Source organism: Scomber scombrus, chromosome 5, assembly GCF_963691925.1.
Source record: "Scomber scombrus chromosome 5, fScoSco1.1, whole genome shotgun sequence".
NCBI classification, from domain to species: Eukaryota; Metazoa; Chordata; class Actinopteri; order Scombriformes; family Scombridae; genus Scomber; species Scomber scombrus.
Window position 1 is genome coordinate 9,990,941 of NC_084974.1, and position 14,357 is coordinate 10,005,297.

The window sequence follows — 14,357 nt, forward strand, 5'->3', positions numbered from 1 at the left end:
GATGGTCATTTTGTGCATCACATACCTCATACAAGTGGTAAAGATTGCCCAAAAAGTTAAATGGGTTAAAGAGATTTAGTTTTTGACAATATATCATGACACAAAGTGACTTCTACCAAATGGCATTTAAGCAGGCCTACAAAGGGCTAAACAGGCAGGAGAGCCATAACATTTCTGCTGTAACCCAGGTTTAGTATTTTTCTCTCTTTGCCTCTTGCCTTCTTACTGTCAATAAAGGTGGTATTTTAATAGTGGTCATCACTGTAGTCAGGCTCTTGAAAAACTTGACCCATATGGCAGTATTTCCCACTAACGACACAGGTACACACATGAATTTACAGAGCTGCATGAATACAAATGCAAATTCAAATACATGCAAAAACACTGGTGTAAATTTCTGTTTCTTCTTGAAATGTGTGTATATGTGTTTGTGGGCAGCATGAAGTATTGGAGCTGCTTTTAATAAAGTAAAACTTTATTCAAAGTAAATCAAACTTGTTTCTGTGGAAAAAGGGCTGCACGGTGGGATGGGGGCGTTGTGTGACCTTTGGAGAAAACAGGAAATTCCCAAACTTAAACCAACATGCAAGACTGTAGGAGAGAGTGGGAGTATTGTTATAGTTAACAAACACACACACACACACACACACACACACACACACACACACACACACACACACACACACACACACACACACACACACACACACACACAACACACACACACACACACACACACACACACGTTTGTCAGATAATAAATAGATGCCCATTAAATAGATAGCGTGAGGTATTTAAACACACTTTTTCCTGATTCTTTCCCCTAATCTTGTGACTACAAGACAATGTATTCGATGTTGTTTTCTCTTTCTTTCATGTCCTCTATCACTCCATGGCGTGTAGGTTTGACTGGCAAAAAAAATCTCTCACATATGACTTTGTTTTATCTCAGACCATTACATGCACAAGACTGCATTATCACTTGTTTTCTGCTCATGTTTAAGGGATCACTGGATTTTATTGGGGTTTCTTTTAGTCAGAGACGATTATTACAATAGTCCAACAACAACAACAAAATTAATACATAAATCACTGCAGCCACGTAAAAAATAGTAAAAAGACAGATTGTAAAATTGTGTTTTGGTAATGACGCTCAGAAGTGAGCGAGCTCTGGATGTTTGTGGAAGATGACTCTTCTCAGAAAATAGGGACTGTCCATCGCTCTGTGTGTTGCAGGTGATGACTTTTCCCCTTTTAACATTTGAGGTGTTAAAAAATAATTATGACATGATTGTTCGAGCACACAGCTTCAGACTGTGCGTGCTTTATGCGGGTGGTGTAAGAGTCATGGCGGCAGCATGGACGGTGAATGTTGCAATGCTGATTTGTCGCTTGACTTCCTCCCAAGCCTTCTCTGGGTCCACTGAGTTCTCAATGTCAAACAACGCGTCGTAGATCCCAGGGAAAGACTCTCCTGAGTATTTGTTATGGCTGCTGGGAGCAAATATCACATGCCTGAAAACAGATGAGAGAAACAGGGGTGAGTATGAAGAACTACAGGATCCCAGGATGATGGAGTAACGATACATACATGACTAAACCTGGAAACAGTCATGTAGACTTGCATGCTGTAATGGTTTCATAAGGTGGAGCTTGTCTATTCAAAACTGTGAAGGTTTGAACTTTAAAGATGTATAAGATCATACTTGTGGCACCTGGCCAGGGCACATTAAGGACACTGCATTTATCCAGTAACAACACGCTATGACTGAAATCATGAATAAAATGACAGAGAGAGAACAGTACTGTAAAAACCGGTGTATAAGTCGCAGTCTAGTTTTTGGGGGGTGTCATGCTGGGAAAAATGCTTTTTTTAAATTAAAGGCCGGTTTATTTGAATGCACCAGTAGCTATTCATTCATAAACACATATGTTTATACTCCAAAACTTGATGGTTAATGGTCCAGTAATGATTTTCTTAACTGGACTGGACCGGTATATTAATTTGGACTGGGTTTGGGTTAGGGCTGAGTTTCAATTAAACCTTTTAAAAGAACACAGTAACTTTACATATTTAATATACAATGTGTAGCTGTATGCCTACTCAAGTCCCAAAAACTTCATCAGAGCTGTCGCTGTATGCAAATATTGTGCCCAAGTCACAGTAAAGCTCACAAAGCTCACTGTCCTCTGACTCTGTGTCAGTCCCACAGTCAAAGCATCATCTTCTGATCCATCGAGTGGAAGAACAACAAAGTTAGTTAATATTTTATTCTTCAGATCTATGCTCGTACTGTGTCTCTGCCAGAGCTCAATAAAACCTGTTCATCTGTGCGCCTTTGCATATCGCGCTTCAACATCAGCTGCTGTCAGTCGTGTTTGATTTACTGAAACATCACAGCAACTAGTGTCTGATGTACTTCTGATCAACAAACTGAATCAGCTGCCGCCTGTGAACCTGCCTGGTTTTATTTTAAATTTTTCTGTACAACATACAGCAGTTACGGGTCATCAATATCTATTTTCATTAGCTGCTGACACAGCTGTTTATAGGCTGTTATAGATCATAAGTGTGGACACTCACATCATTATCTTTATAGTTATCATTCTTAGTGTGGACAGCCTTTTACATACTTATAATCATATCCAAATCCAACCTCTCTCTGTATTTTACTGGTGAATAGGACACACTGGTGTATAAGACACACCCCACTTTTCAATTAAATAAAGGTGTGACTTATACACCAGTTTTTTTTTAGTTTTTTTTTTTTTACAGTATATAAAAAACAAAAGGCTCTTAACAGTCAATTAGGCTATTAGCACACACAGCTTTAAAGATATGATCTATTCTCTGGGACACAAGACCAGCAGTGCTTTCAGGTTCTTTATGTTCACCTCTCATATTATAAAATGGGCTCTTCACAGTCTGGGTTGTGTCAGTTGTAAAAACTAGATCTGCTGATAAAGTAAAGCTCAGTAGCTCAGTTGTAAAGCAGCACAAAATTATAAAATTAAAATTAGGCCACCGTACGAATGTACAAATTTCCCCCTGGGGACAATAAAGAATGAATCTGGATTTGATTTGTTGTTGTAGCAATGCTATAATGACCATAAATAATTATTTCTCAGTCTCTTTATTAGATCACAATCAAGAAATACAGGAAATGTTTATGCTGTATTAAAACAACAGAAAAGAAAACAGCTTCTATAGGCTAAAGTTTGGAAGTATTCAGACCCCTCTTACACTTGAGCAATAGCAGGAACCTGGCTCTCTTAAACCTAAATAGAATCGAACCTTAATTCATAATTAATAATTAATGTTAAATGTTGTGTACATATCTCCTGTATTTTCTGTTTGTATGATGGCGGTGGCCTAAGGCTTTTGCACAGTACTCTATATTAGGCATGAAAATATTGCAGAGCTACAAATCCATCTATAAATACATACAAGTCAAAATGTTTTACAAGTAAACTGTTGAGAATCCAGTGACGCTGACTTATATTATACTGACCCTGAAAAGTCAGCAACAGCCCACAGTGCCAGCTAGTGGTTATTAAATGCTCAACTAGAAAGAGAGTCCTACCAGAAACATGGGAGGAAATGTTTAGTGTGTGTGAGTATGTGAGACTTACCTGTAAAAGGGTCTGCCAGGTAAACCCAGGGGGTCTATAAAGGCTCGCTCTAGATACATGAGCTGATCATTTATTATGCGCACCTGTAGAGTACTGAGACACACACACACACACACACACACACACACACACACACACACACACACACACACACACACCAAATGCCATGAGACCTCCAACTGCCTTTTTTTTTTTTTTTTTTTTTTTACACATTGCATATTTCAGCTTTTGTTTGGACACTTGAAATTAATGAAATGTCACACATACTCTCCTCTGTTGAGGTTTTCCAGGCGCTCATGAAATTCCCTGGATGCAACAGTGAAGTTCGCCACTGCAGAAAACAAGGAGTCTGAAAATAAAGGGAAAGATTTTTTTGCAAAAGTGACCGGTTTGGCTTATTCCTTTATTTTCAGCTACATTTGAAAGTTTGAATTCACTGTACATTATGTGAAATGTGTGCTTAATTAGACTGTGTTTCAAATAAAAAATAGTTTATCATCTCATATAAAAGCATGATTGGATCTATTTCACCACATGGCATAAGCACTTGCATAATCTTTGGTTCATTATCTGAGCACGCAGTGACCAAAACAAACTTACCAAATGACACCTTGTAATTCTTCATCTTCTCTGGATGCACCTGTGCCAGCTGTGCGATGTTCTGCGCATACTTCCCGAGTGAGACTGCGTACTGGTTGGCATCAAGGGGAAGGAGCTGGGAATCTGCCAGTAGGAAGATGAGCCCACCTCTCACCTGGGCCACCGCCCGAAGTCTCCTGAAGGACGGGTCGTAAAACTTGTTCACGATTTCAAAGGTTTCATACACGCTGTGGTAGACTGGATAACTGCTGTATCGCTCTGTTTTCTGAACACACACACACACACACACACACACACACACACACACACACACACACACACACACACACACACACACACACACACACACACACACACCATCTAAGTTAAGACAAACTCACATGTGAAAATGTAAATAGCACACATTACACTCACATATTTCAGGCCATCTGCATCCAGAAACACACAGATCAAGAATTTGTTGCAAGTGAAAAGTAGAAACAGACAAAAATATGCATACAGACACACCACCATGTATGTTACTGCTAACAACATTACCTTGTTCTTGGTGTACCTGGCTCGGCCCGCAGCAATTCCCAGACGGATGAAATAAGCTTCAAAATCACTGCCTGACCCCAGTTTATTGATCCTATAGCAGAGCAGAGTGGAGGGCAGACCGAGTCAGTGATATATTTCATTTATTCCCTGATTGTTTAATTGATCTCTTAAGACAGATCTGCAAATGTGTCAGTCAAAACTATTTTAAAACCCAACACTTTATTTTGCACAGAAGCTGCTTGACAACATTCAAAATGCATTTTTTAGGTTTATGTCCTATTTTACCCAAGACATGAAAATATACCATAGTAATAATGATTTAAATGTATTTTATTGAAACTGAAAATTACAAGAACTTAATGAAACCATAAAAATAAATCCTCATAACTACTTATAAAACTATTTATATAACATGACAATCTTATTAAAACTATTAACTATTAATTTAACAAAAAGCCAAAAGCACCTTGTAGCACCTATACAAAACAATACCATTTTAAAATATTTTAATTTTTGTGCATTTTGGGCCACTTTGGGAAAAGTAATCAAATTTTTGGGTAAAAGACATTTGGTTGTTTTTCTTTGCAGCTGTCAAATGTATTGTGTTGAATTGTATTCTGGTCAGGATGAAAACAAATAAAAATAAATGTCTGAAGTAGCAGAAAAACTGGAATTACTTTTCTGTAATATTCATACTTTCAGAGTTATCCAGCGAGCCCCATTGGACCCCTTGGCGGGCCGGTTCTGGCCCACGGGCCATATGTTTGAGACGCCTGGTCTAGAGTGTGGCTGTTTCTTCACATTTGCTCCGAAGTACTAGCCGTACTCAACTGTGACTCGTCTTTCTGACCGTAGTCTGTTAGTTCAGCTTCTTTTACTTTTGGGTCTTTAAATTGTTCAGAGAGTGTGAGAGTTTGTCATGTTTTTGTCTCTTCATTAGTCGCCCAGCTGGTAACTGATCAATGTTACTAAGCAACTGATATGAAACACTAGCTCTGTATTAGTGTGCGTCTGACCTGAAACTTGTGTGTTTTATAATTGGGAGGCTTTTGTAACCTGCCTGGGTGCGTCGCGGTCATTTGTCCAGTTGTCTCTCTTATGCCAACTGTCATAAAGAGAAACTCCTTCCTCTCCTTCTTCTGGACTGGATATCTACACATTTACACACACACACACACACACACACACACACACACACACACACACACACACACACACACACACACACACACACACACACACACACACACACACACACACACACACACACACACACACACACACACACACACACAGAAGGAAAGAGAAAGAGAGGGCATTAGGATGAATGGAGACTTCGGATGTATTGATGCTTTGTGTGTATTCACACCTGCACACCTGCTTGGTGAGGTCGTACACCATTGTGTGCAGAGATGGAGTGCAGTCGACCCTCAGTGTGTACATACCTGCAATTCAAATGAACACACACATACACACACACACGCACATACACACACACAAACAACCACGTGTAAAAGCCATATAACAACCCAATTCAGACTCAACATTGTTGTTAATTTGTAAATTGACACAAACATGCATACACTCACCCTCTATGGAAGAGTCTGCATTGATGTAGGCTACAGCTCTGTCCTGCAGTAGCTTGGCATTATCCTGTTGAGAAGGATGACGTGTTTTCAGTGTATGTCAATGTGTGTGTGTGTGTGTGTGTGTGTGTGTGTGTGAGTGTGTGTGTGTGTGTGTGTGTGTGTGTGTGTGTGTGTGTGTGTGTGTGTGTGTGTGTGTGTGTGTGTGTGTGTGTGTGTGTGTGTGTGGTATGGTATGCGTCATACCTCTGCCCATTCTGTAGATCCCAGCAAACCAAACTCCTCTGCATCCCAGCTGGCAAATATGATAGTCCTCCTCGGCCTCCACCCTGCACACGCACACACATGCACACGCACACACACAGTCATTATTCCACCATTATTCACTCATTCACTTGTTGAAAGAAACCCACCTTTACTGAGCAACAAGCCAGCACTCCTGACAGACACACGCACGCACGCACGCACGCACGCACGCACGCACGCACTCACACACAGACAGTCATTATTCCACCATTATTTACTCATTCACTTGTTGAAAGAAACCCACCTTTACTGAGCAACCTGCCAGCACTCCTGACAGTTTCGTGGAGCACCGCAGCACCAGACATGGGATCAATTGCTCCAAACACCCAGGCGTCCCGGTGCCCTCCCAGAATTACATACCTGTCTGCACACACCGAGAAACAAAAACAGATGTTGATAGGGGAGTTAGAGAAAATTTATGAAGATATACTGCATCTCCTAAATTTATATCAGTAGATGTTCATTCTCTACAATGTCGCCAGACACACAGTTCTCAAAATACAGGTTTACAACAGAGCAAACAAAGTCTGTCTTCAAACAATAATTAGGTGCCAAAATTAACATTGAAACAGGTTTAGTTGCTGTAGTCATTCCTCTTGTTCACACTGGCATTTAGAGGATCCCTTTCAAATGTGATTATAATGTAAGTGATGGTGGACAAAATACACAGTTCTCATTTTGAGCCATAATGTACAAAAACATGTACATGTTAGTCAAATAAAGTGGATATCTCACACAGTTACAATCTTTTTGGTAAAAAAAAATGTCGCTCTTTGTGTCTCGACGGTGTGTTTTCCTATTCAGCTGCAGTGAATTTGGCTTTTAAAAAGACTGTAATGCTGAAAGATGGCTTGAATAATTTGAACAGCTTCATATTAGCTTCAGATAAAGAGGACTGTGGATTCTGTCCCCCATCACTTACATTAAAAGTGCTTTATGAAGGGATCTTCTAATGGCCAGAGCAGGAGGAATGACTGCAGCAAGAGAAAATTGTGATCTATCCTTTTCTTGTTCACATTATGTCCATTAGGGTTGCATTACCTGGCTCTAGAGCTCCTCTAATCCTTCCAATGACGTTGTAGATCCTGGTTACCTGATTGTTAGTGTAGATATTCATGCGAACCGTTCTGGGACAAACAAATTAAGAGAGGAGTGATACATACAGGGGACGGAGAGACACAGACACAAATAGGATATATGTGAAGAGAAGAGAGTAAAAGCATAACAGGAATTCCACCGAAACACACTGTCAATGTCATGTGTTGTTTAGGTTGTTGTTGCTCCAGAAACCCAACTGTTCAAAAGCACTAATGACCCCGTTAGCTGTTGTTGCATATGAGTGCATACTACAAGCTTTATTTGTTCAGCTTCTATGGGCTTGCTTGTATGTGTATGTATGTTTCTCACACACAGTTAGTACAAGGGCCCTCTTTGTACTTTGTTTGGCTGCATTCCACTGGGCCATTAAAGCAGAACAAGAGAAAAGGAGCAAAAAGAAAAAAAAAAGGAGGAGAGACAAAATACAAAAAGGCTGAAACACAGTGAAGACATTAGTGGAGCGGCAGAGAAGCGACAGATAGGAGACAGAAGAAGCACTTACTGGTTCTTGAAGTTTTCGGTAAAGCCTGGGCCAATCCTATAGGAGATGTTAAGAGCTCCTTTCCAGTTGTTGGGGGGCATCTGTCCTCCCATGTTCCTGTTGAATGGTGAATAATGCACATATTCTATTAATAATACAGTGTAAAAATCAGCTGCTGCATTGAAAGACCCCAATGACATTTTGAGCTCTTTTCCCTAAATTCCGGAATTCAAATAAAAATGTTCCAAGCACTTCTAAGGAAGATTTTGTGTTGAAAGAGAAAGAATAAGAAAAAGAAAAAAGTTGTACTTAAGCAGGTTTATTGCATCATGGTAGCCAATGGGATGTACAGGAATGCTGGGAAGCCCCACTCCATCCTCAAGTTTGGATCTGTAAGTATATTCTGCCAGAGAATAGACGTTAGAGAGACTCACACACATGCATACACACTAACACATGTTCTAATACTGTTTTTGTTGTTGTTTTTTTAGAAACATACACACCTTTGGCGGGATACCCAGGTGTGAGTGGGTCTCCTGCTCCATTTAGGTTAAGAACGTTTCCTCTCTGAGCTCCTCCACCAGGCAGGTTCCAGCCATCAGGGTACGGCTACACACACACACACACACACACACACACACACACACACACACACACACACACACACACACACACACACACACACACAAGATGAAAAAATGAAACTCAACTTCAAAAATGTCTCCAGTAGGATCTCTTATGTCAGCAGTGATTTATGTTATTCTTTGTTTATACAGTAGCACAACCTGTATCTATAGCAACCACAATGCAATCTGATGGTATTTTTGTGCTTTGCATATCTCATACAAGTGGTAAAGATTGCCTAAAAAGTTAAATGGGTTGAATAGATTTTGTTTTTGACCAGATATCATGACACAAAGTGACCTCTAGGGTTGAGCAGACCTACAAAGGGTTAAGGCTTTATTGTAAAATCTCTTTACAGTCATAAGCTGGAAGTGGTCTAGCCAAGGCAATAAAGTAAAATTTGGGCATCTGGACCATTAATTAATAGTTGTTAATCATAGATACTGTACTGCATTAACAGTGCCAGTTACATGAACAGGCACACACATGAACACAACCATATTTTGGTTCCAGTCCTGCAGAATACTGTACCTTGACTCCTGCAGCACTGTAATCTGCTGGATCGGAGAACATTATGATTCCTATTGCTCCGGCTAACATAGCGTTCTTCACCTGGTGGAGAAAGAGAGGGAAAGAAGGCATTGTATCATGGTGATTATATGCAGTGTGCGTGTTTTATTGTACCTTTTGTCTGCGCAGATGCTGACGTGTCATGACAATTCATCACAATACAATACTGCTGACTGGCATGAAACGTGAGAAGACTTTGAGGTGAGATAAATTACACACCACTACTACAGAGCTTTGATCAAAGCTGACACCTGCCTTAGTGAGTCAGAAGTTGAGGTTCACCAGAATTTTAGTGTAACATCCTGAACCTGGCTTTTCAGTATGAAGTCACATTTAACCACAGGTATACTTTAATAATTCTTTTACCAGCGACTGACAGCAAGTCTTTAACTTGGTTTGCAGGTGCAGTTACCAAGACTTTTCTTACCTTATTGCCTCTGAATATCTTCCCATATCTGACGATGACAATTTTCCCAGTAACATTGATTCCCATCTGCCTCTCCAACTGAAAAAAGTCTTCAGTGCGACCGTAGTTCACATACACCAAATCTCCCTAGAGCGAGACACAGAAAGTAGAGACGTCCTACTGATTGTGCTTATATTTGATATCCAGGATTGCCTCTTTCACTTCGGCTAAAAGCAGCAACACTGTATCAGTATAATCATGATATTGTTGATTGTGTGTGTGCACCTCAGGTTGTCCTTTAGGAGAGAAGGCACTGTATGGAGGTACGATGTTAGGAACATCCTCATAACCTTCAGGAACGGGCTCAGCTAAGGAAGTGTTTACAACCTGAGGAAAGAAGATGACATCAGAGGATGACGTCAAAAGAAAGGAGATTAAATTAGATGTGATGGCACTTCGATGTCCATGGTAAACAATTTGACTCACTGGTTAACAAAATCATAATCTAAATGTCTTATATAACAAAAAAATGTAGTCGATTATTTACAGGCACCAGTTGATCCTGGTCAGCTTTTGAATGACTCTCAGTATCTACTGTGCATGTAGTGTATAGTAATACTGTATTAGCTGGAATATACATCTTTATGGTGTTTAACGTCCTTAATACATTCGAGCAGCATGACGTATTTGACATAGGAGGGCTCAGATGTTTTTGTTGATTACATGTCTTTTGTATTTGATCCCTTCTATAAGCGTCTAGGGTTTTTTAAAAATGAAACTTGCACCATTTGTTTTTTCTTTTTTTTCTTCTTTTTTTTGTGCTTTTTTTTACTGTGCAAATAAATGAATAAATAAAATATTTTCCCACAATTGAGGCCATGCAATAAAGTGTGATCTGTCTTCTCATGTTTGCTTCTGTGCTGTATCATTATCTCTACTCATAAGACACACACACACACACACACACACACACACACACACACACACACACACACACACACACACACACACACACACACACACACACACACACACACACACACACACACACACACACACACACACACATACAGGTTTATCTTGCAACAAAACTATAAAAGGGACCTTGGACTTGAATGAGCTGTCTTGCAGTTTTTGCAGCAGGGACAAACTGGGGTTAGGGAGAAAAATACTCTGGAGTTTGGACTGAATTAGTGTTATTGTACATGTACGTGAGAAAGTGTGGTGGGAAAGGTAAATGCGATGAATGGAGTAGTTCATCAGAGTGCTTGCGGTGCTAAAAAAAGAGATAAGGATCACAAACTGTTAGGGCAATCATTAAACTAAAACATATTTCTAAATTGGTTACCTGCTGGGAATACATGTACAACACATAGTAATTTTAAATAATGGTAGCTGTAATGTGAACCAGTTCATAATATTGTTATTTGCACAGGGTATGACTGCCATCCTAAGGCTATAATAGATGGGAGCAAACTGTAATAATATATTTGCACCAGTAACAAGTACAGAAAACATGTATTTGACCTAACTGTTGAAATCATACCTGGCCAAAAGAAAGCCTGCCCGATAATGTGTTTATTTGCTGTGTGCAGTTTTTTTTCCATGCATGTGATGTTTTAGCTTGTGCTGTGTGTACACTGTACCTCATGGCCTAGTGCATCTACTATGGAGATATAATTGGGCTGTGATTTGTTGGGATAGGACAACAGGACGTCATAGGGCACCAACTCCACTGAGTCCAACCCAAACTCCTGCCACTCTTTTTTGAACTGCTCTGCATATTTCAGGTTCTGCTCTGTGCCGGCCAGGTGGGGGAGTCTTGTAAATTTCCTGTGAGGAGAACATCAGCGGTTAGTGTTGAGGAGGTAGCAGTCACTGACCCTAAACTAAATGTGGTTAAAAAGGTCTTGACAGCAATCATTTTGACTAACAGAATTAACTGGAGAAACGGATGCTTTTACTGAATAGTTACAACTTGTAAAGCTGCAGCCATCTTAAAAGTATTTTTGTTCATAATTGGTTTTCCCGATTAGATTTAAAAAGCAAGCTGATTAAAAGCAAAAACAGAGCATACATGCAAAGTAATCATACTTCGCACAAGTGTAACATTAACGATGCATGGCTCTGTTTTTTTTAAAGTGTCCACACAGCAAAAGCACTTTACACCTGATGCCTTTGCCGCTGCTTGTGTGTGTGTGTGTGTGTGTGTGTGTGTGTGTGTGTGTGTGTGTGTGTGTGTGTCAACATAACTAAATAAATGAAAAACACTGACATTTAGCTTGTAGCACTTTGTATGTTAACGTGTGACTTTGTGAATATAACAACATTCATGACATTCAGTCGAATAGCATGCTCTGTTAACAACTGCAGTTAATAGTTTTTCCACTCAGTTCTGCAAAAACATGATCTATTCCACACTGTTTGCCAGCATCAGTGTAGTCCAATGTTTCAGTGATGCTACTATATATGAACAAAAGTATTGTGAAACCTGGACATTACACCTACAGGAGTTTTTATGATATCCCATTCTAAGTCCATAGGCATTAATATAGAGTTGTTCCCCTCTTTGCAGCTTTAACAGCTACCTCTCATCTGTTAAGGGCTTTCCACAAAATTTTGGAGTATGTCTCAGGGAATTTTGGCACATTCGTTCAGAGGAGCATTTTTTAGGTCAGGCACAGAAGGTCTGGCTCGCAATCACCGTTCTAGTTCATCCCACAAGTGTTCAATTGGGTTGAAGTCAATGTTAATGATACCGGAGGAAGTTTGGACCTCTGCAGTTATTGAGCCAAAAGAGCATTGGCGACTTTTATGCACTATGCATCTCAGCACTTGTTGAAACTGCTCTGTGACTTTAAATGGTCTGCCACTTGGCTGAGATGCTGTTGTCCCTAAACGATTCCACTTCTCAGTAATACTGCTTACAGTTGACCGTGGAATATATAGTAGAGAAAACATTTCATGAACAGACTTATTGCAAAGGTGGCATCATATGACATGATCCATTCTTTCTCAAATGTTTGTAAATACAGACCGCATGGCTAGGTGCTTGATTCTTTACATCTGTGTCAATGGGTCTGAATGAAACACCTGAATTCAATGATTAATACTTGATATAGTGTATGTTTATAGCAGCTGCACTGATGGATGTTTTCATGGCTCAAATTCAGCTTCAACTATTGGGTATTTTTGGAAACTTTGGGATTTCCAAACAAATATCCAGAATCCATCCTTAAGGGCCTATGATTGCCAAATTTGACAGCATAGTTGTTGAGATATTTAATACTCAACTAAAGTATTTGACAAATACGTTTTTGTGTGTCTTTCATTGGACAAAAGGAAAACACTCTTCCATGAGAACTGGAGCATGTTTTTCTTGCTCCCTTTAACTGGTTATGTTAAGTGTACTAATGGTACAAAGGAGAGGTTTAGTGTGTTGGTAGTGGCTGTTACCTGAGATGCTCTCTGATCTGGTCTGCCTGCATTTCATCCAGAAGCTCCCTCAGATAATGGCTGGAAGCACTGGTGTTTGATGTGTTTGAGTGTGTAGGCTTTGCAAACCAGCCTACACACACACACACACACACACACACACACACACACACACACACACACACACACACACACACACACACACACACACACACACACACACACACACACACACACACACACAGTTCAATAACAGTGTCAGTTCTTAGAGAGAACTGTGGTTATAGACACCATCTGCTAACCTGCTGTGAGCAGACAGATGTGAAAGGTGCCAGAATAGTGATGAACTTAAGTTCTCTCTCACACACACACACACACACACACACACACACACACACACACACACACACACACACACACACACACACACACACACACACACACACACACACACACACACACACACACACACACACACACGATGGCAGCAACACACTTTCAAGATTCAACTTAAACAGCGTTGAGATGACAACTTATCAGGTTAAGTTTTCAGCAACATGCAACATCTTAACTATCCCATTATTTTACATTAATTGTTGACTAACATTAGTGTCTGCTTAAAGTCTCTGTTGTATTATCATGTCTTACCTATGATGAAGCCCAGCAAGACCGAAGCTGTCACAATCACAATCCACCAGATCCGAGGGATTGATCTTCTCTCCTTTCTCATTTTAAAGCAGCAGAGGCTTCCACACACTGACACAACTTACTCTGCAGAGCAGGCTCGCAGCGATAAGAGACACACAGAGTAATTTGTTTAAGTAATGCACAGTAGGGGTAGAGTGAGACAGAGAGAAAGAGTGAGCAAGGGAGGGAGGAGACAATCAGTGACTGGCAACTGGGAAGTGAGAGAGGCAGTGAGTAAAAAGTTGGAGAGGAATACAATAGAGGGAGCTGGTGATTTATTGTCCTGCATGTCCAGTAGACGGATGACTTGTCTTGTGCACCTTCACTGCTCCTGTGTTGACTCAGTATTGCTCAAAATGAAAGTACATGGTAAGGAAAATGCTTCCAAATTAAT

The 14,357-nt window shown here is 40.1% G+C and overlaps 1 protein-coding gene across 1 annotated transcript; it reads right to left on the bottom strand.

The window, feature by feature from the left end:
• Positions 1-1,098: 1,098 nt before the first annotated feature.
• On the bottom strand, positions 1,099-14,015 carry naalad2 (N-acetylated alpha-linked acidic dipeptidase 2). The gene is made up of 20 exons (XM_062419098.1): positions 13,925-14,015; positions 13,298-13,409; positions 11,488-11,674; positions 10,127-10,228; positions 9,863-9,988; positions 9,397-9,477; positions 8,745-8,850; positions 8,551-8,644; positions 8,263-8,358; positions 7,704-7,789; positions 6,907-7,026; positions 6,603-6,685; positions 6,360-6,423; positions 6,148-6,215; positions 5,831-5,922; positions 4,771-4,861; positions 4,234-4,498; positions 3,901-3,982; positions 3,634-3,726; positions 1,099-1,515 (listed from the first exon to the last, which is right to left on the bottom strand). Exons 1-20 carry the CDS (start codon positions 14,004-14,006, stop codon positions 1,326-1,328), a joined length of 2,220 nt encoding a protein of 739 aa, XP_062275082.1. The 5' UTR covers positions 14,007-14,015; the 3' UTR covers positions 1,099-1,325.
• Between the last annotated feature and the right edge of the window lie 342 nt (positions 14,016-14,357).